Source organism: Nicotiana tabacum, chromosome 22, assembly GCF_000715075.1.
Source record: "Nicotiana tabacum cultivar K326 chromosome 22, ASM71507v2, whole genome shotgun sequence".
Lineage (NCBI taxonomy): Eukaryota > Viridiplantae > Streptophyta > Magnoliopsida > Solanales > Solanaceae > Nicotiana > Nicotiana tabacum.
In genome coordinates, this window is record NC_134101.1 from 89,964,725 (window position 1) to 89,986,536 (window position 21,812).

A 21,812-nucleotide genomic window follows, 5' to 3' on the forward strand; every position below is an offset into this window, starting at 1 on the left:
TCCCTATAGGTTTAGGAAAACTCATTGTCCTAATAGATTTGGAAAAGGAAAACCTATAGACCTTGTCAAATTGGGAAACCTTTCTCTTATAGGTTTAGGACTATTTGTGATCTATATATAGGGGTTGTAGTTGGGGATTCTATAGATTGTATTGTGATTTTCTTCTCATTCATAGTGAATAACTCTCTCTGCTTTTGCCCCGAGAATTAGGCTTTACCAAACACCGTTAAATTCTTGTGTTGATTTTTTCTTCTCTATTTGCTTTGTGTGTGATTGTGTGCTAGTTAACCTACGATATTCCACAACACTTTTTATGGCTGGCAACAAGGGAAGTGATTTTAACAATGGAAAATTGGAGGAAGAGGAAGATCACCTATATTAGTTGGTGTTGATCACCTCCTTTTGCATTGTAAAGTGGATTCAAGACTATGAATGGTGGTCTTTTATTAGTTTTAATTGCAAGACGGGCAAAGTGAAAGAAGCATTGTACAGTTGGGCCTACAAGAGTAGGAATAGAAGTTCAAGGGCGTGAAAGTTTGCTCCCCTAGCCATTATGTGAGTTATATGGAAAGAGATAAATAGGAGAGAGCTTTTGAAGGAGTGGAGCTAGACTTATTAAGTTGCAAAATAGTCTTTTGTCTCTAGCTTCTTTTAGGTGTATTTACGATATGCCTATATATAGAGATGATTGAGTATCTTTTGTAGAGAACCATATTTTGGTACGTACTTAGGTTCTCTTTTTTGAGTTCTCCCTTTTGGTTAATAATATTATTTACGTTATCAACAAAAAATCTTTGCTAATTGAGAGCAAGTAAAATCACGCAAGCGAGTAACAGAATTTGTCATGTACTTTTTTTTGTTAATTATTTTACAACTCTGCTTCACTGCCTTGTATCGTAGTATTTTGGATGAAAAGGAAAATCAATACTATGCTAAGGCAACATGTAAAAAACTTTTGAAGAAAATGTCATGCTGACTTAATTTGTATTGTGGCTCTAGTTATAACAGATTCGAATTTAAATATGGCGAGGAGTCATTGCTTCAATGTGATTCCTAGCCAAAGAACTTTTATGAGTTTATGTTCAATTGCTTAATATCATAAGAACTTGTGCACTATCATATCAAATTAACATACAAGTTACAACATGAGGTAACTTTTAAAATCAAGCCTAACCTGGATAATGTAATAATAACCTGTAATAATGAATCATATTGCATTGATGTTTTGTAAAAATTATAGACATTTGTCAGGTAATATAACTTAAACTCCATTATTATTCTCTTGGGTCGACTGTGAGAGAGAGAAAGAAAGAAAGAGAGAGAGCATGCATTATTTTGGAAGTCACGTCAAAAAGTTTTCTTGAGAAGAATCATGCAAATGTTGCTAAAAGGGAGCCAAAAATTACATGCATTTCATGCCTTTTTTTAGTTTAATACTCTCCCCCCTCTCCAAACGTGCTTTCAGTGCTAATGAAAATTGCATTACCATTATATCAAACAATCTCTCTATTATCATTGTTATTATTCTTCTTCTTTGTCTCTCTTTGGTACTTGCAAATCTTGATTTTGTTTATCTTCTGATAATGGGAAGGCCTCCTTGTTGTGATAAAGCAAATATCAAAAGAGGCCCGTGGACTGCTGAGGAAGATGCAAAAATTCTTGCTTATGTAGCCTCTCATGGAATTGGCAACTGGACGTTGGTCCCTCAGAAAGCAGGTTTGATCAATGCACTATATTCCATTTGTCGAGGCAGATGCACTATATATAGTTCTAACGAGTTCAATTGAATTCAGTATTTTTTACACATAAATATATAAATATGTATGTGAATATAACGAAAATTCAACAAAATACTAAATTTCGAACTCATACTTGGACACTCCATATTTATATTCTGATTCCGTTATATTCTGAATCTGTCTCTATTTGTCGATCATATATATCTACTCAAAAGTGATAATTGGTACAAATCTTATTGGATGAATTTGAAGGTCTCAATAGGTGTGGAAAAAGTTGTAGGCTCAGATGGACCAATTATCTACGCCCTGATCTTAAGCATGACAACTTCACACCTCAAGAAGAAGAGTGCATCCTTGAGCTTCACAAAACCATTGGTAGCAGGTTAGTTTTTTTTTTTAATCCTAATCTTCCTTGGTTTGCAAGTAAATAATTTGGTGTATTTGGTACGACAAAAGTTACTTTTTTACATAAAAATGTTTTCAAAAAAGGACTTATTTTATGAAAAATATTTTCCAATATTTGATTGAAGAGAGAAATATTTTCCCAAAAAAATATTACTACTAAAGATTGATAATATTATTAGCAAACTGGATAGTGGTTTTAATGAAAGTTTGAGTACTAAAGATTGATATAATGTCTAAGTATTGGTCAAAGCAATGATATGAAGTTAAGAGTACAGATAATATTAAGGAAAGTGTCTTCCACACACCCTCTTTTGGTGGAAAATATTTTCTAACAGCCAAACATCTAAAAATATTTTCTGAAAAATATTTTCTCAATTAACAACTTGTGGTTTGTAACAACTTGTATTGTCTCAGGTGGTCTTTAATAGCAAAGCAATTACCTGGGAGAACAGATAATGACGTCAAAAATTACTGGAACACAAAACTCAAGAAAAAGCTTGTGAACATGGGAATTGATCCTGTAACACATAAACCATTTGCTCAAGTCTTTGCTGAGTATGGAAAAATCAGTGGCCTTCCAATTCAAAATACAAGAAATAATATCTGTTTGCCCAACAATACCACTGAAATATCAAAGCAATTTCCATTCTCAAGTGGAACTCCACATGACAAATTTGTTCACAACATTATGAATGATCAGTTACAAGAAAACTACTCCACTCAGAAATACACATGGGATCTTAAGCCTCAGTATCAAGTCATCCATGAGGAGACTCTTCAAACAAACAGTTTTAGTGAAGTCTCCCCCTTGATTTCATCAGCAACTTCTTTTAACCCAACAGTATTCAGCTCATCGTCTTCTTACGCTTCCGTGCAATCTCAGGTTCGAGTTAATTTTACGTATGACCATTAAAGAAACCCTCTATAACAGTAAATCCACATTAAAGTAACTAATTTTTATACACTATAACAGTAAATCCGCAAAATTTTGCCCACAATAATAGTAAAGTCACCTTGATGGCAGGAGCGAAGGTATATAGCCCTAAGGGTGGTCAACTGATCACTCTTTGTCGAAAAATTACATTATATATGTAGGTAAAATATTAGATTTTAATGGTATATAACATATATTGAACACCCTTTATAGGGTATTTTCTTTGCTTATTTCAAGTCGAGTGACCATGCGTAAAATTAATCTTATCAGGTTCATACCACGGCATGTTCTTCGTCAACATCTACTTGGAACGAGTTTGTACTTGGAGATCTGTGTACATCCACAGATACAGAGCAAAAACAGGAATACCAACTCCAAGCTGGGATATATTTGTCAAAGGATCTGTCAAGTTCAGTTCACAAGGACAATCCCACTTGTGGGGAAGTGACTGAAGTTGAGGAAAAGCAATCTGTTGAAGAAACCACTTGTTCCTCTGCTGTGGATTCATTCGTGGACACTATCTTGGCTCGCGACAAGCAAATGCTAATGGATTTTCCTCCACTTCTAGATTTGTATCTTGATTATTGACTCTTGATATAATTTCGCGAGTTGGAATAAATGTTAACAGGACTCTTTAATTTGCTTTGCCAATTCCTTTTTCCCCTATTGCTAGGAGCCTGTTTCGAGTTCCTCAGCTTATGTTCTAACTTCTAATAGTAACCATGCATAAGAGATTTTCTATTTCCTTTTTATTATAGACAAAGTAAACGGTGCTACATTTAGTCATTTCAAGAATGAAATGCCCTGCAAAGCAAACTGAAGAAAAGATTTAAACTCGCAAGAGTGAAACCATAGTCATCTGAATGACTAGAAATTCCTTAAGAAATCGAGATCACCCGTAAAAGCATACCATGATCTTATTTTGTAATTAAGTCACACATAAGGAGAGAGAGAGAGTCTAAGTTCCTATAGAGTAAATGAGTAGTTTTTTCGACCTGTCATATAGGTTCACCATGTTGAGCCGCGTACTTTTTGTATACTTAATTCAGAAGCCTAGCTGTTGATAATTGGTGTAGTCTATCTCTTTCAATCTAATACAGCATAACATATTTTCTGGCAAGTCCTCTGTCTTGTTTCCCTGCACCAAATTTACAAGGCATCTTAGATTTTAAGTCTTTGTGAGCAAATTCAATCATCCTCGGGATTGCTAACAGCTACCTGAATTGTTAGACCAAAATCAAGGATGAAGTTCTTTAATCTGTCTTTACAAGATTCCAATCCTTTTCTGGCGATATAACTGAATCTATGAATGTCAAAATCAATCTCAAAATAGTTTTTTCCCTGCAAGTCACCACGACAAATTGTTTCAGTAGGAACGTCAAGGATATATGCTCAATCCTCAAAAAATAAAGGGAAAAGGTCTCATCTTCTATACAAAATCGTCGCATATTTTCCCTTCTCCTTGATGGAGCTCCAATATGGACTTGATGATTTCCATGTGTCAACATATCTCGGGAAAAATATCCAAATTTACCTCTCTAATCTTGACTATGATATAAAATTACCCTCCGCTATACTTCATATTGGAGCTCCGTTTGGGTCAAGGGGAAATATGAGACGTACTATTTGTTAACGGCAAGAGTATGAATGGACCTAGAGTATAATGTAAGATAAAATTAAGATATTTTATAGATATCCAGAGAGCTTGGAGACAACATAATCGGAAGAAAATAAATGCTCTACACAAAAGAGTATTAGATTTACTTTACCAAATAAAATTCGTGTTGAGGACGTGAGAGCACAGGCTTTTCATTGTAAGCGTTCATGAGCTTCTGCTCAGCTGCACTTAACTGAAGATCCTCTATGTTTACAACTCGCGCCAAGAATTTCAATCTGTCCCTGAAGGGTACATTTTTATCTACAGGAAAACCTCTGATCTTCTCTATTTCACCACGAATTAACCTCTGTCATGCAGATAGCAAGCAAAAGAATAGTTAGTCGGGAATTTATTCAGAATAGCCAAAATCATAAGTGCACACTAACAACAACTATATCTGACTACAGGAGCATGTATATTTTTTAAGCAAAATGCACGACCGTACCTGGATATTCTCTTGAAAATGGACTGGAAGTTCTTTTGAGTAATTTTCTGAGAGCTTGAAGTAGAAAACAAAACTCATCCCTTCCCCATTGTGTTGATTTATGAAGATTGTGGGAGGGTACAATGGTATCTGAGATGATAAAACAATCAATTATTTAGTGCCAAAAAACTGAAATGAGAAAACAGTCAATCATTTTTTGTCTAATATTTGATTCAGGAACAAAATGTATGAGGCAGTTTGCTCAATGATCTATTTAACAACTCAACCACTTGAAAATACTAAGTGTATATTAATTTGGTAAAAGAAGTAAAGCCCTAAAATCAACACAGTTTCGGACCTAAACTGACTTTACAAGTCGAATTGTAATTATAGACCTACTCCGCTTGTGTAAATTTCCACATATGCCACTAGAATGGACATTGTTTGACAAGTTGTTCAACAAAAGAATAATGATATATATAAAGTGTTAAGAGAACTAAGGACACACCTGAAGATTTACTACAAGGATTGGAGGAACTACTCCAGATGAATCAACGGCTGGAAGTTCCACAAAACGTGCAATGTGTTCAATTTTTCGTGGTGATAAGAATACATCAACCCCAAAAGGATAAAATGCAGCATGGTTTGGAGCAAACTCTTTCTTCTTGTCCCTGCCAAACAATTTAGAGGGGTTAAACTTGATATTCAATTGAACAGACGTAACCGAAGGAATTTGATTAGAGTTAAAAATACAGTAGAGTCGGACTATGTATTATAAAAACTCAGGTAACAAATCTGGTTCATCAAATAGTGGTATTATCTTACCTAATGTATCTTTTACCACGAACTTTAAAAGTATTTGGCTCAATTGATGACCAAGAGTTGGACAGTTTAGCCGACTGCGGGCTGCATGGAACTTGAGAACCAGCGACTGGTCTTCGCAGAGAGGCCTTTGACGACACTGAAGATGAAAAAGCAGAAATGTTAATAATAAAGCAAGTGAGTGTTTTAACATCAAAAACTCCTGATAGAAATGTTAATAATAGGTATTGATAGAAATAGTCAATGTGTCAGGTGCAGCCTATGAATTACATATGCTTAGCAAGGAAACAACTGTTATCTGCAGATTACTAAGTATCGATCTATTCAAGATGACATACGAGCATATTATCTACTTTTCCATTTGTCTTAATTTTTTTAGCCATTTAATTGCATCTGTAATGTAATATTGACGTCAACTGGCTTAATATACTATAGCATAAAATTCAAGATAAAATTTCCTTCTTGAAATTATTCACAAAGCAACTTCAGCTTCAATGCCGTCTATATGCAAAGAAAAGTAATCAATTACAGGCTAGGGCCGGGTATTAACAAAATATAAGTTAAAAACACTTACATGATGCAGAATTTGAATAGGCTTCTCTCCGTTTAAAAGATAATATTTTGGTTAGAGATGATTTCCTTCTGGTGCCTGGTGAGCTTGGGATTGCAGATTTTCTCTTTTCGAGCTGAACTCCTTCAGCATTTTTATCCATGTTTCTGCTAGACACTTTCTCAATAGGGCGTGGAACCGTCATTTCATTTTGAGGATTGTGCAATTTCAGCTGAGGATCCTTAGAAGATTTTCTTTTTACAGAAACTTCTCTGACAATATTTGGTTCCGCAATTGCAAATGATTGTTCATGTTTTGCTGCGGACTCAAAAGCAGCATTACTGTTGCAACAAACAGTATCATAAAACCTTGGAGAAATAACAGTTGAAAAAGATCCACTGCCACTCTGTGAAAATACTGCAAATTTTGAAGTTACAGAAAACATTGATCACTTATATCCTGCCCATCAATTTCTATGTTTTTACAAGGAAAAGAACTGACGAGGGATGTAACACGAGCAGAGGTTGACCTATGCTATACAGAGAGGGGTCACCGGCACCCGTAAATTTCGGCAAAAATTCCATGTATACATGTATATGTTCTTGGAAAATAGTAATATATTAGTACTGGGCACCCTATGTAGAAAGCAGATTTTGGTTGAATCCAAAAGTGCACCTGTGACCTTCAACTCCTGGTTCCGCACGAGGAGACATCATGCGCGTCAAATTCATGAAAGACATTAAAACAACGACTATGAATGTTTATTTACTCAGATGAATTACCATCTTGCGCGCTATGAAAATCATTGCTACTTTCCGATTCAATCATCACCTCAGGCCCAGAGTCAAATTCTGCATTTCCTGTTTAGGCCAAATAAAACACTTAGAGTCATATTCCAATCTAGCCAGTCCTACAAAATTTGCCGAGGGGAAGCTATAATCCAAAAGTATGAAAAGAACACTGTGCTTTTGTCTATGTTCCAGCTTCATAATTTTACCAAAACAGTCAAGACATTTCAATAGGCAAGCATATATTAAAAGCAAAAAGTAAGAAATCAAACATGTAGTCAACAAATAGAAGCAGAATTCAACATAGTAGTCAAATGTTTCATGATCAAAACTAATCCTATATTGTTATTAACTCATCTTTAAGCTAAGGAAGAAAAAAAAAGGCAATGCTTTATTGCAACAACAGAATCACAATCAATATAGATGATGGCTTGAGAAGGAAATCAGCTAATCGTGTTCCTTTTTTAAAATAATTTGTCAGTCCAACTTGAGCCACCTCGACTATTCTAGTGGGAAGTTGCTACCTTTTTTGGGTATAAATATTCCGACCAATTCAAATTCGCAACGTAGGGGCCCACTAAAGGAGAAAAGTGCTTCCTATCAGGAGTTTCTCCATTCTCACGTTTTAAACCCAAAAAATATGGAGGGAATTCATCCATCCCACCACACTCGTTGATGGAACATGCTAGCTCTCACCAGTTAGATACCTAGTATCAGATAACTCTATCGCCGAAATTTAGACAACCGGTACCAAATAACTCTGCCCTTAAAGCTTAGACAGATAGGAAGAGAAATCAGCTAAGAATTATACCTTTGGATGTAGTTATGGAGCAAGAAATATTCTTAGAAGATGGTTCAATCTTATTGAGCTTGTGAGATACAGTGTTCCTCCCTTCTTGATGTTTCTTCATATGAAGATCATTCATTCCTATGCACCTTCTAGTTTTTGATCCACACGCTCCCATTTTCTTCTTTCAAATTCTCAAAAACACAACAAATTGGAATTTTAACAAAATTACAACTGATAGGATAAGAATGAATATTGCAAGAACTTTTTTGTCTAATTATATGAAACAACTAATGTTCTAGTAAATTCAACTTTTGAGAAAATTCCTTTTTTGGGTTCTTAAAATGATACCAAATTCATCAAACTACTACTGCAATTTCCAAAAGGGACAACTTTATAAATGGCAAAGTTTAATAGGTTGGAGTGGATAATTTGTCAACGACAATATTCCTCGACCGTCCACATGACTAAGGTTATGTACCAAATTTTCATGTGCGAGTACCGTGTTTCTTTATAATTCTTGCTACGTAAAATTCCATAAAATAAGCTAATTTATTGATGACGTGTCTTAATATAATCCTTGTCACTTTCATAAGAAGCTTGAAGAATATAACCAAATTATCATGTAGAAATACATCTCTTAGTGGGTAAATAACTTATTTATTCATCACTGGAGTTAAGACTCAGGGCCGAAATTAAGGGGAAGAGGTTCGCTCAAAATTATATTGTGCATATAAGGTGAAATTTCTTTAATGTATAGTATTTATTAGATGTTGAATCCATTTAGCTCTTCATATACTTACTCTTTTTATATTTTGAATTCGCATGGTGAAAATTCTACCTTCGCCATTATATGTTAATTCAATAAATGCAAGACATACCTTTCATACTTATATTTGTCACTTATCCATAGTCAAAATGATATATTCTCGGATTAACTTTTTATTGTTAAAAATTAAATTGCTCGATTTGATAGAAATACGAATGCAGGTAAGTATAAAGTATCAGGTCTAGGGGACCCATAACTGAATTGTAAAAGTTGGAGACATGATGCTGTGGTACAAAATCTGCAAGTGGAACCACAGCAAATGTTGTAGAAGAGAGAAGATGCAATGTTGTGAGCACACGTGTTACTTCTTACAAGATCAAAACTCTGAGTGTTAATAATGCGTTTGGTTAAATAAAATCTAACAAACATTCTTTCCGATAAAATGATTGAAACGTCCTCAAAATCATTAAGATTATAATTTAAAACATGTAAAATGACGAACAACAAAAATGATATGGAGAGGAATTAAGGATTTGTTTTGAGAATAGTATTTGAAGGATTACCAAAAAAATATTAGAAATAAAATAATAAGAATATTACTCAAACCAAAAGTGCTCTTAAGATGAAATGAAAAGCCAAGAGTAACCAACTTATGGCATATGCTTTGACTTTGACTTATAAGTACTTTTGGTGTTCATAAATAAACAGTAATATCAAAGAATGCCATCATTCATAATTATGTCATATATGTGCAGTGAAAGTGAAATTCATTGAGAAAAAAGAAATACAAGGACTGGTCATACATGAAGTAATTGATAACAGAGGAACCTAGATTCTGAATTAGTACAAATTATAAGTCCGTACTAATTCAAACAACAAGGGGCAGAGGAATAAAAATTACTCTAGGAGTGTATTCAGAAGGCAATATAACATGGGACATACCAGCACCGGCCAAAACTAAAAAAAAAAGGTATATAACTAACTTTTTGCAACTCCCGCTTTAGCAGATTGATCATCAGATATACCAAATACAAACAAAAGGATCAAGTAAAACCAAATAAAGAGAGTAAAACTTAAACCAAAAGGCTAGTCCTCAGTTCACTTGAGCTAGTAAATATTTTTACTTCGATTCTATTGGTCGACAGAAGTGACCTGTTGCCACTCCCCATCAACTGCTTCTTTCCACAATGTAACATCGTTGTCCCCAGCCGCCACTGCCAACAAGTTTCCGGTTAGAGACCATGAAACCCTCCAAACAGGAGTCTTGAAGTCTTTAAGAACCTTTCCCTCCCACTGATCTCCCTCCTTCGCAACAGTCCATATGACAACTGTACCATCCTCTGAAGCACTAGCAATTGTCGATTTAGGAAGTCCCAAGTTTGGTGCCCAGGCTACATCCCGCACCCAGTTAGTGTGCATCTGTAGTGCAGGGAAGCAGTCCATCTTCCAAACACCATTATATAACTTCCAAACCTTCACGGTGTTATCACAGCCACCGGATGCCAGCTTCTGAACAGGTTCAAGAACACCTGAACCAACTAAGGCACCAGGAGCCATTGATGGTGCCCATGAGACTGCTGTTACCCCAACTGGATGTGCTTGGTCAATTTTTGTAGTGTCCCAAAGACCATCTGACCTAGCAGTGTGAACTGAGATACTACCATCAGAAGAACCACAAGCCAAGCACAGCCCAAGTTCATGAGGAGCCCATGAAATAGAGTTAACCGATGATATATGGTCGCTAAAAACATGAGCTTGTGTCCACTCATTTTGATTGCCTTCCTTCCAGATTACAACTTTTCCATCATAGGAGCAGGAAGCAAGGATTGAGCCAAATTTAGGGTGTGCCCAAGCAACTTGCCAGACAGGACCAGTATGGCCACTCAGAGTGGCAAGGTGCTGTGAAGTTGAGTTGTTGCTGACTCCAACTATTTTTATGGTCATATCAGATGATGCTGTGGCCACTCGTTTCCCATAATAGTCCATGGAAACATCATGAACTATGTCATTGTGACCTGTTTCAATCTTCTGTGCAGGCATCTTTTCTTTTGCCACTACACAATGTCTCTCAGCTCCTATAATTTATTGGTCAGTTAATTTTTGTAAATGTCAGTTTAATTGATCATACACGCAATTCAAGCAACTATACGAAATATTCATATACATCACAAGTGATTCACATGACTAACTTTCAATGCTTTCTGTATCGCAAATCAAAACTTTGTAGTGAGCATATTGGTTAATCACTCTAGGTTCCAAATTAAGGTAAATCAAAATCCTCTCCACTAACCTAATGTGACACTGTCCTAGTAAAAATTAGAAAGACTACCTCAACCCGGATTCCTATAATCAGCTACAAATTTTCTAGTTGGCTTCTTTATTCACATACTTGTACTATGAATGATTCAATGTCCTTACGTTGTAGACTAACATTTTTCTTAGAATTTCAACAAAGGTAATCCATTGAGATGAAAATACTAAAATCATATACCCTAACCTAAACTAGTCTAATGCTACCAGAAATATTTTTAACTGTGATATATCTACTGAAGTTATTAGGCTACTTCCATATAAAGGACGATATAGATTTTCCCAAAATTCCTTTCCATAAAGTGACTGCTGTCCGCAAAAGATATCACACTTTCTTTTTCTACTAACCAAGATATCTATGAGGGCTATGGCGCATAATTCGAAACTTGTGGATAATCGGTCCACCACTCTACCCTTATGGCAGGTTCAAACCTGTGACGTGAGCGGTGCACCTAATCTACACATCACACGTTGTGCTCTTACCACTAGACCGAAGCCCCGGGGGCTCAACAGATATCACATCGTTCTAAAGAAGACTCCAACATATGTTTATCATAACTCAATCAATCACAAACGTATTAGGGCTGGCCATATGATTCTTCCATATCTAGGCTAATATAAGCACACACAAAAATGGATGTGCATATATTCAAAAAACACAAAGGGGGACAACGCCTAACAAACATAAAATTATATTTAACTCATCCACACATTCATAAACAATTTTTTGAATCTAATACAAATGTTAAAAATAAAAACGATCTATATATTTGCAGATATAAATTTGTGGATCTCCTATAACTATCTTTTAGTGCACTACTGGACCTCCTGGAAATATTTTCTTAGCTTCCTATCTAAGGGAAAATTTTATTTTTTGTGACGGTGTTGTGCAGTCCAACTTGCACCCACCTCGACTAATCCATTGAGTACCCGTTACCTCCCACCAGCACAGACACCACATAACTCTACCCACCAAGGCTAGGCAGGTTGGAAATATATATCATTTTTTTCGCTTCCAATTATTCGATTAACACAAGAATTCTCTCTAAAATTGACAAAATTCAGATGAGTAAAAAACCAAATCATGGATCGATGAAGCCCAATTAAACACAAAGAAATCAGAGATATCAGAAAAAAACAAAAATACAAATGTAAGCTTGATAGATCTAGCATTTTTCCTTGGGTCACAAACCGGGTCGATCCGAAAAAGAATAAAGAGAAGGCAAAAAAAGCATGGCAAAATTATAGTTTTCAGGACGAACATACAGATCTTAATATAATCTGATGAAATTATGGGATAACGAGGAAGCTTTTTACCTGTAACTGTAATAGAATGTTTCAGAGTCAAGCGATGGGATGGAGAAAATAGCGCAACTCGAATCTGCAGAGAGAGAACTGAACTGTCTAATGTGGAAAGCTTATTTGTGCAGCAAATCTATAAGTTATTCATAGTTGATGTTTACCTTGAATTTGAGTTTTGTTACGAAATAAAAGCAATTTACTAAAACATAGAACAAAAAGTAAAATAATTTAGTAAAACACTAATAAGAAATAGAGATAGAGAGAAAGAAAAGATTTTCTTTTTAAATTGTATTATTTTCTTATCTATTACAAAGCCTTTATATAGACATGAAAAGTGAAGAAAATATGTCATGGAATATTTCATTGAACATAGAAAATATGTCATTGAATATGTCATTGGAGAGAAAGATCATGGAGGAAGAGTAGACATCCACCATATTTTGATTTTTATCATAACACTCCCCCTTGGATGTCCATAAATAATGTGCCTCGTTAAAACCTTATTAGGAAAAAACCCTATGGGAAAAAAAATCCTAATGAAGGAAAAAGAGTACACATATTTAGAAATACGCCTTTTGGTTGCCTCGTTAAAAATCTTGCAAAGAAAACCAAATGGGACAAAACCTTGTAAGGGAAAAAGAGTACAACGTGTATTAACTCCCCCTGATGAGATCATCAGTTCACATCGTTAAGCCTTCGTATCCCAATCTTGTACACTAGTTTCTTGAAGGTTGACGCCGGTAGATATTTGGTGAACAAATCAGCCATATTATCACTTGAACGGATCCGCTGCATATTAATATCACCATTCTTTTGAAGATCATGTGTGAACAATAATTTAGGTGAAATGTATTTTGTCTTAACTCATTTATGAATCCTCCCTTTAATTGGGCTATGCATGTTGTATTTTCTTCATACAAAACTGTGGGTAGTTTATCACACTTCAAATCACATTTGTCTCGAATAAGATGTATAGTAGACCTCAACCATACACATTCTCGACTTGCTTCATGAATAGCAATTATCTCAGCATGATTAGAAGAAGTAGCCACGATTGATTGTTTTGTCGATCGCCAAGATATGACAGTGCCACACATGTAAACACATAACATGTTTGAGATCAAGCCTTGTGTGTGTCAGATAAATACTCCACATCGACATAACCAGCAAGATCGGTATTGCAATCATTGCCATAAAATAAGCCCATATTGGTAATCCCCCTTAGATAACGCAATATGTGCTTGATTTTATTCCAATTTCTCCTTGAGCGGAGCTATATCTTGTTAAGACATTAACTGAAAAAGTTATGTCATGCCTTGTAGTGTTAGCAAGATATATTAGCGCACCAATTGCATTAAGATATGGTACTTTAGGACCAAGAAGCTCTTCATTATTTTCATGAGGTCGGAGTGGATCTTTATTTATATCGAGTAATCTCACAACCATCGGGGTACTTAATGGATGTGTTTTATCCACATAGAAGCTCTTTAAAATCTTTTTGTGTATGCTGATTGAAGGACAAAAATTCTATCTTTCATATATTTAATTTGTAGACCAAGACAAAATTTTGTCTTTCCAAGATCTTTCATTTCAAATTCTTTCTTTAAACAGTCTACTGCTTTAGGAAGCTCTCCGAGAGTTCTAATGATATTTGAATCATCAACATACATGGCGATTATAACGAATTCAAATCCATATCCTTTTATAAGGACACAAGGACAAATTGAATTATTCTTATACCCTTCTTTCAACAAGTACTCTCTCGGGCGATTATACCATATGCGCCCTGATTGTTTCAATCCGTATAAGAATTTTTGAAGCTTTATTTAATAAATTTCTTGGAAACCTTAATATGCTCCAAGACAATTTAAATCTTTCAATGATATCCACTATACGCATATCAAGTTTTTCATATATTGCCAGATTAAAACCTGAAGTGACTATATCCACTATAAGAGAACATGTCTCCATATATTCAATGTGAGGATATTTACTAATTTTCTTGTGCCACAAGTCGTCTTTATGTCTATCGACTTGAACCTTTCGCACAATAACACATTTATACCTCAATTGACTTTATACTTTCAGGTGTTGGACTATCCGTCCAACTTCACATTTTTCAGGTGAAGTCAATTTCATTGCGTATTTTTTATTTGGCCAATCTTTTATCCGTCCAAATTTCATGACAGATTTGATCTCAAGATCCTCGTCAATATTAATCATATTGAGCGCTACATTATATTAACAATATTGTCGACAATCATTTTATGTCGGTTCCATTATTACCCAATAAAGACATAACTTATTGAGATCTCTTTATTTCATTATTTTCAGGTACCTGAGCCTCTCCCATGAGGTCTTATGAAGTGTTATGTCGTGGTGCTCTTCTAGGGCACTTGCCTCCTTATTATGACCATGTTGAATATTTGTCCCTCTCCTTCTTCAAGGAGTTTTACCTTTGGAACCGATTGGTCTGTTACACTTCATGCGTGCCATAGACTCTGTCCCTCATGGACTTTATTCTATTTGGAGCATTAGCAACTGAAATATGACATTTAGCTTTGGGTCAGCAAATGCGTCTGGCAATAATTTGTAAATGAATTATCACTTGAACTTCAAGTTTATATTTTCTTGTACGAGGATCTATATGTATTCATAATAATTCATTTCACGTATCACTTTCTCAGCTGCCCATTTTCTCCCCCTAATGTTGGAATCACCAACACATTTCCCAACCATCTTTGGGAACTCATCTTTGTGCATTTTGGTGGCATAATTAAATCATATAGCACATCCATATTTCTATATAGAAATTATTTGGTTCCTGACCCTAAACCGATTGGGATAGGGAAAATTTTTTATAACTTGGCTAAATGCGTACAAGTGCTGCTGTATATTAAATAATAAATCTCATACCAAATTTTGTTTTTGGGAGTTTTGTTCTCATAACCAATGATTTAGCTATAATTGGAGGCATACAATTTCTGCTAAACCAACTTGGATTTAAACCAGTATTATTACGATAAATTATCATAATGTATATTCTGGAATTGTGCTCTAATAATTTGAGCAAGCAATCTTGCAAAAACCAAACTGCAAGTTGATAACAAATGCACATGTGACCATAAAATAGATGTATCTATTAAAATCATATTATAGTAAACAGTCCACATGGCAGGCGACTGGACCCATATATATATCACCTTTTATTCCTTCCAGAAATCAAAGGATTCAATCTCAACCTTTAACTGGTATATCATGAGAATAAGCAGCACAAGAGAATTCTTGAAGAATCTTCTATTCTTCAATATATGTCAATGTAATTCTTAATTAATTTTTCGCATCGTAATTGAACCGAGATGGTCAACCAGTCATGCCAATTAATATTTGTTTTAGTAAACCTCTAGTTTACTTGTGGCATATGATTCCAGCATCATGCTTATATTTGTGTAGTACAAATAGAAAGAAGATCGGGTAACCTTTCATATCTACCCGATATGATTATAGAAATATGAAGTATTCAATATTCCTTTCATTTATAGTCTCAATATGCCAATCACTTTGACTTATATATTTGAAACTCAAAAAGTTTCTTTTGAGACTTTACAATATCAATGTCATGAATAAGTTTATTCATCCAGGTAGTAACAAATTAGTTTTTCCGGAGTTCTTAACAACTTTTGTACAACAAGATCTTTTATCATACCATTCATATGGTAAATGTCTCCTTCACGGAGAAAATTATATCATAATAAATTATCATGGTCAAAATCATCATAAGCAAAATCATTTCTTGCTTTAATTTTGCCTTTAATAACTTTTATAAGGCATGACAAAATCATATTTGGCATATCACATGTACGCGACCAATGACATATTCATGTAACCACACAATAATATTTATTCTCTTTATTTTACTCAAACCTCCCTTAGAGGTGAGTTGTGTGGTATTCATATAATCATGAATTGCATGTCTTTATTCATTGCTTTTATCACATATTGCCACATTCAACTTTAGGAATTGGTTTGCATTCTTAATGCTTATCACAAGTCACATTCTCTTCAAGGAATGGATCATAATCAGCGACGTGCTTTATTATTTTCATACCAATTTGATGGTAAGCATTGTCTTCACATTTTGAAGGACTATTTTGAGAACCCTTATTGTTCTCCTTTTATAATCATAGTGATGATTATTATTATTTTGATATTTGGAACGCTCACGTTCATTGTTCAACCACTTGTCTTCACTGAAACTTATTATGCACTGCTATCACATTCACTTCAAGAATGGAGCAAATCAAGTGGGACAATTTTCATGCCTTTTCATGAAAAATATATTATTTTTCTTTAGTCATCATTATATCATCAATATGGTACATTGGGACTCAAACCCAATGTCTTACCAATATAAAGGCATGTTAGGCCATAATAAATTGGGACTCAAACCCAACTCTTATCATTATGGAGCATCAGGACTTGATCCCGATGTCTTATCCTCAATTAATGGCATAATAGGCTAAACAATATTGAGATTCATTCTCAAGCCTTAATTTCAATCACATGCCAAGAAAGTTATACACAACTAATTTGCAACTTAGCAAATCAAATTTGCTTTCTTAAATAAGTGTACAAATCTCAAATCAGCGTAAAGCTTTATTAATTATTTGTAGCATCTATATGAAATACAATTGTTTGTAGTCAGAATATTTCTTCTAAATTCTATTAGAGTTTAAAAGGATCATAAAATCATTGTCATAATATTTATTGAGTCTCTCTCAAAAATATTGTTGTTTTCGGGGTATACCCTACCTATTGGATTTGATTTAACGACATGACTTTCCTTCACTCAATTCAACCAAGCAATTAGTGAATAAATTTATCAAAAGTACATCATATAGGTAACAACACATATATAGTACTAATACATAAATTCAGTATTTATATTACCTGAAAAGTGACATTATAAGTAACAACTTACCAGTTGTAGCTTGTGCATCATTCATATAAAATACTTAAAAATGGTAAGTCAGTAGCAAACATCAAGTAGGTCATGGATACTCAAAAATACCTCTTCTAGTAGTCATACTAATCATTGTTTGCTTTCAAATGATACGACCATAAATTATGAAGTATACTTTCTCAATAGCTGGTTTGTTTTCCAAACTTCAAAGAAGTAATTAATCAACCTAGATAAAGATGTGAAGTATTTCTTGTTTTCTTCAAGATGATTTATGCTTTTAATCAGTATGACCAATTTTATTTTATTTTTTATTCCTTTTTTTTGGTACTATATGCAAGTGTATCCAAAAGGAAAAAATAAATATTCATCAAGTAAAAGAAAATGTTAAAAGCGGCAGGACAGATTGAAGATAGTTAACACATAAATATGCATAAGACAATTTATATAAAATTTCCTTGGTTACCATGACATGCATCATATCAACAATTAACTGCTACTATGATTTTAACATACAGAACTTCGAAAATTTTATTCCATTCATGTGATATAAAAGATGTAATATTAATATGTGCTTATGCAATACAAGTGTAGTACGAAGTTGTGTGCATATGAGATTTTAAAGGAATGACAAGTATAAGATAATCATACCTTCTTACATTTCATTACTTACCATATGTAGTTTCTCTTTACATTTAACCATGTGATGATATGTATGGCTTCTAATTGTAATCTTTCCGGATGTAGAAATTTTTTTGTAGATATATATATACAATTAGTTAGAGACTCGTGCTGATAACGTGTTATGAAAAAAAGCAATTTAGTAAAACATGAACAAGAAATAAAGACAATTTAGTAAAACATGAACAAGAAATAGAGATAGAGAGAAAGGAAGAGATTTTCTTCTTAAATTGTGTGTATTTTCTTATCTATTACAAAGCCTTTATATAGGCATGAAAAGTGAAGAAAATATGTCATGGAATATGTCATTGAACATAGAAAATATGTCATTGAATATGTCATTAACCATTTGAGAGAAAGATCGTGGAGGAAGAGTAGTCATCCACCATATTTTGATTTTTATCATAACAAGTTTTTCTTTTTTCTATTTTTTTCCCTATCTTTTCTTTTTTTGTTATATTTTATTTTATTTGGAAAAGGGCCAAAAATAACCTTTATCTTTGCCAAATGGTTTATAAATACCCTTTATCCATCTCTCCGTCCAAAAAAACATAACATGTTATTTCTATTAACAAAATTATCCCGCGACTAACGGTAGAACTGGTGGGCCTATATTTAGTGACGTGTTATTTTTCTACTGGGTCACATGACAATCTCTAACCGGAACAAAAATGAATATTACTTCGACCCACTTAACTGACCCGACCCAATAACTTCCCCATTTTTCAGATCTTATTCTTGATTTTACCCAAACTCTCTTCCCCGTTCATCTTCTCTTAAACCATAAAATTCGCCTAAATTCTAAAACTTTCCTAATTCCAAAACTTTCCACTCTTTTACAGTATGCACAATCTCCCTCCCACTCCCAAAACCCCAAGGAGCAAAACCCAACAGAGAAATAAACTAATTTTTTACAAAATTCTGATTAACTGAATTGGAAAAACTGTAGATCTTATAGAATGGGGAAGCCAGAAGCTTTGGTTGGGGAATTCTTCTATGATCGTCAAATTCAGCCTATTTTTTCGTTTTCACCGCAACCTGTTATGCCTTTTTAATGCCAGAAAAAGAAACGAAAAAGAAAACTTCCAAGGCAAAGGATCCAGCTGAGGCATCAAAAGTCGCCGGAAATTTAAAGGCAAAGGGAAGTCATACTTATTGTACCGGCAAGATCTGGTATATATTTTTCCAAATGTTAACAATTTAGTTAGAATTCTTTCACCTTTCTAGGAAATTGTATTTACTCCTTCAATTTTTAAAATTGATTATGTATAAATATATGTTGTCACACCTCCTTTTTACCTACACCTCCGAAAAGGGTATATATAAGGGAGTTTTTCCACTTAAAGGACAATCGAAACGGGATTTATTATTAAAAGATTCAGAGTCGCCACTTGGGATAATCTATGGTGTCTCAAGTCACCGGTTCAAATCCCGAATCGAGGAAAAGATTGACTCTGTTTAACAATCCGCGAACCAAAAATCCGGGTAAGGAATTCTGTTAACCCGGGAGAAGGTGTCAGGCATTCTCGAGTTTCGTGGTTCTAGCACGGTCGCGCAACTGTTATAATTGGCCTATTATCTGATTTTAATACATGTTTTAGCCTATGGTTCAATTTTAACTTTATAACCACTTTTATTCATTTTTTAAAGAAAATTGCAACGTTATTAAAACACGTCTCGAACCACGTCACATAAATGCACCCGTGGTTTTTGACATATTTTAACATCGTTGAGATCTGGATTTGGGTCACATAAATGTGCATCCAAGTTTAGGAAAGTAGATCAAAATAACGCGTCTAAAGCAAGCTACGAGAGTTCAAAGCATTTTTCTTCATCAGTTAAGATATCGATGTGAGGGCCATACACTAGGTGATTGTATGGAACACCTTAACTTATTTAGAGAAGAAGATTTACTCAGCTAAAGCGAACGGCGGATGCTCATATTTAAAACTAATTTGAAATTAGGTATCACGACTACGCCACGGGAGCCATACCTGAGTGTGGTCGACCTAAACATGCTTCTAGCGGACAATATAACAAAATAAATAGACAAAAGAGAAACAAAACATGTAAACAATTTAATTATTTTTGTCCCTTTTCCGTTCCCACTGGCTCAACAGATACCCCATAACTAAATGTAATGCCACAGCTTGCTAACATACCCACGATTTGGTGAAATTCAATTTTCTTCTCACAAACTAGGAATGCATTAGAGGGTAAATTACTAAACTCAACAGATCCAATCATGGACTAAATACTGCAAGCTAACTAGACAAGACTCCCCAGGTAGTGTAGTACAAATACTAAGTATATAATATTGCGTGTTCCTGTATTTCCCAATTTGGCTTAGTTTTCACGAATCATTTAGACTAAATCCATCTATAGTCCCTTCTAAACGTGAGCAGGAAAAATCTAATATGAACATTAATTCAAGTCACAATCCAGTACAAATTATCCATTGCAATACAAATCACCATCTTAAAGAAGACCGAAAGAGTTGCACATATGAAACCAACTATGCTGCTCAAGTACATTTAAAGGACTAATCAAATATAACGAGCTTGAGAAACACATATGAAACCAACAAGCAATTACGAGAATAGGCCAGCAATATCTTTCAATCACAACCACGAAAATAACATCGCAACTAACAGAGAAGAGGAGGAAAAATGGACCTGAATTGCTCTCCAATTAATAGCACTTCAGCGACTATGACAAACTGAAAATCGAACCTTTCATTTGATGAAATTTCCAGTAGTACACGGCCAGAAATCGAGCAAACGTGATTTTTCCGAAATAGAATTGAGCCTTCAACTCTGGACCACGGACGAAATGGTTGACGGAACCTCGCCGGCGACCTCCGGACGGGACTCAAAACTCAAACATGACCACGGACAACCATGAAGCTCGCCGGAGAACTTGAAAATGGACAAAACTTGACTGGGTGAGAATAGGGCAGAAGCGGGCTGTCTAGATTGGTTTTTCTAGCTGTGTTGCTGCGTTTTCCAGCAGAGCATTTGGCATAAGTTCTGGTTTCTCCGGTGGGGTTGGTTTCTGGCGAGGAGTCACTGGACGGAGTCGTGAGAGACGGCGACGGGCTGGTGAGATGTGCTGGGGCGTTAGGCTGCTGAAGCAGTTATCGGAATGAAGAAGAAGATGGAACGCGGGGGTCGCTTGGGATGGTTTTGAAGACGACGATCCTCAGGGTATCTCTAGGTTTTTGTATATTTTCTGAAACTCAATCATAAGGATAATACTTCCTAAAATAGAGACCTTTGTTTATTTCTCTTTTTCGAAATCCAAAAGAAAACAGAAAAATTTCCAGGTATTTTGGAATGGGGGAATGAAGAAGATGAGGAATCGGGGGGGTCTCCTTTGTAAAGCTGCGCAGCTTTTTCAGCTTTTTCGTTCTTCTTTCTTTTTTTTTGATTTTTTTAAGCATTAATTTATAGGTAGAGTCTAGGTTTAGGTGTATTTTTGTGTATTTTGCCCATTAGTCCCTAGGTCTTTTGTGTTAAGTCCTTAGGGTCTTCTTTATTTGTTTTTTTGTTCCAAAGAAGAGTCTAGAAGGGTCCCTAGGCTTAATGGACTAATCCGAATTGGGCCAAGAACTGGGCTCTAAAACTCTTAAAATTGTGATCCAACACCTTAATTGACTCTTTTTAAAATAAGATAAAAATACTA

General features: G+C 34.8%; 3 protein-coding genes across 7 annotated transcripts; 1 reads left to right on the forward strand and 2 right to left on the reverse strand.

Annotated features, from left to right (window-relative positions):
• Positions 1-1,583: 1,583 nt before the first annotated feature.
• LOC107793881 (transcription factor MYB35-like) lies at positions 1,584-3,785 on the forward strand. Its single transcript, XM_016616324.2, has 3 exons — positions 1,584-1,716; positions 1,992-2,121; positions 2,559-3,785. The coding sequence occupies exons 1-3, from the start codon at positions 1,584-1,586 to the stop codon at positions 3,055-3,057; spliced, it is 762 nt and encodes a 253-aa protein (XP_016471810.1). The 3' UTR covers positions 3,058-3,785.
• Positions 3,786-3,936: 151 nt separating this feature from the next.
• On the reverse strand, positions 3,937-8,562 carry LOC107793880 (uncharacterized). Of its 3 annotated transcripts, none has more exons than XM_016616320.2 (9): positions 8,131-8,562; positions 7,314-7,391; positions 6,556-6,948; positions 5,985-6,120; positions 5,668-5,830; positions 5,181-5,309; positions 4,848-5,042; positions 4,297-4,419; positions 3,937-4,216 (listed from the first exon to the last, which is right to left on the reverse strand). In XM_016616320.2, exons 1-9 carry the CDS (start codon positions 8,282-8,284, stop codon positions 4,124-4,126), a joined length of 1,464 nt encoding a protein of 487 aa, XP_016471806.1. In that variant the 5' UTR covers positions 8,285-8,562; the 3' UTR covers positions 3,937-4,123. The 3 variants fall into 3 exon arrangements, with proteins under 3 accessions (XP_016471806.1, XP_075099620.1, XP_075099621.1); XM_075243519.1 differs by having other exon boundaries at positions 4,843-5,042; XM_075243520.1 differs by lacking the exon at positions 8,131-8,562 and having other exon boundaries at positions 6,556-7,222; positions 7,314-7,377.
• A 1,063-nt stretch (positions 8,563-9,625) lies between these two features.
• LOC107793879 (protein transport protein SEC13 homolog B-like) lies at positions 9,626-21,530 on the reverse strand. 3 transcript variants are annotated; one of them, XM_075243523.1, is made up of 3 exons: positions 20,804-21,530; positions 12,503-12,566; positions 9,626-10,950 (listed from the first exon to the last, which is right to left on the reverse strand). In XM_075243523.1, exon 3 carries the CDS (start codon positions 10,913-10,915, stop codon positions 10,007-10,009), a length of 909 nt encoding a protein of 302 aa, XP_075099624.1. In that variant the 5' UTR covers positions 10,916-10,950; positions 12,503-12,566; positions 20,804-21,530; the 3' UTR covers positions 9,626-10,006. The 3 variants fall into 3 exon arrangements, with proteins under 3 accessions (XP_075099624.1, XP_075099623.1, XP_075099625.1); XM_075243522.1 differs by lacking the exon at positions 20,804-21,530 and adding an exon at positions 18,121-18,184; XM_075243524.1 differs by lacking the exon at positions 12,503-12,566.
• Between the last annotated feature and the right edge of the window lie 282 nt (positions 21,531-21,812).

What these genes read in the sequence shown, in the direction of transcription:
- LOC107793881 (XM_016616324.2), top strand. Translation starts at nt 1,584, where the DNA reads ATGGGAAGGCCTCCTTGTTGTGATAAAGCAAATATCAAAAGAGGCCCG. An exon ending in GTTGGTCCCTCAGAAAGCAG is followed by an intron (nt 1,717 to 1,991) that starts GTTTGATCAATG and finishes ATGAATTTGAAG; the next exon opens with GTCTCAATAGGTGTGGAAAA. An exon ending in CACAAAACCATTGGTAGCAG is followed by an intron (nt 2,122 to 2,558) that starts GTTAGTTTTTTT and finishes GTATTGTCTCAG; the next exon opens with GTGGTCTTTAATAGCAAAGC.
- LOC107793880 (XM_016616320.2), bottom strand. Translation starts at nt 8,284, where the DNA reads ATGGGAGCGTGTGGATCAAAAACTAGAAGGTGCATAGGAATGAATGAT. An exon ending in CTCCATAACTACATCCAAAG is followed by an intron (nt 7,392 to 8,130) that starts GTATAATTCTTA and finishes TGGCCTAAACAG; the next exon opens with GAAATGCAGAATTTGACTCT. An exon ending in ATTTTCAAGAGAATATCCAG is followed by an intron (nt 5,043 to 5,180) that starts GTACGGTCGTGC and finishes TCTGCATGACAG; the next exon opens with AGGTTAATTCGTGGTGAAAT.
- LOC107793879 (XM_075243522.1), bottom strand. Translation starts at nt 18,150, where the DNA reads ATGGTTAAATGTAAAGAGAAACTACATATG. An exon ending in GTAAAGAGAAACTACATATG is followed by an intron (nt 12,567 to 18,120) that starts GTAAGTAATGAA and finishes CTCTCTCTGCAG; the next exon opens with ATTCGAGTTGCGCTATTTTC. An exon ending in ACATTCTATTACAGTTACAG is followed by an intron (nt 10,951 to 12,502) that starts GTAAAAAGCTTC and finishes AATAAATTATAG; the next exon opens with GAGCTGAGAGACATTGTGTA.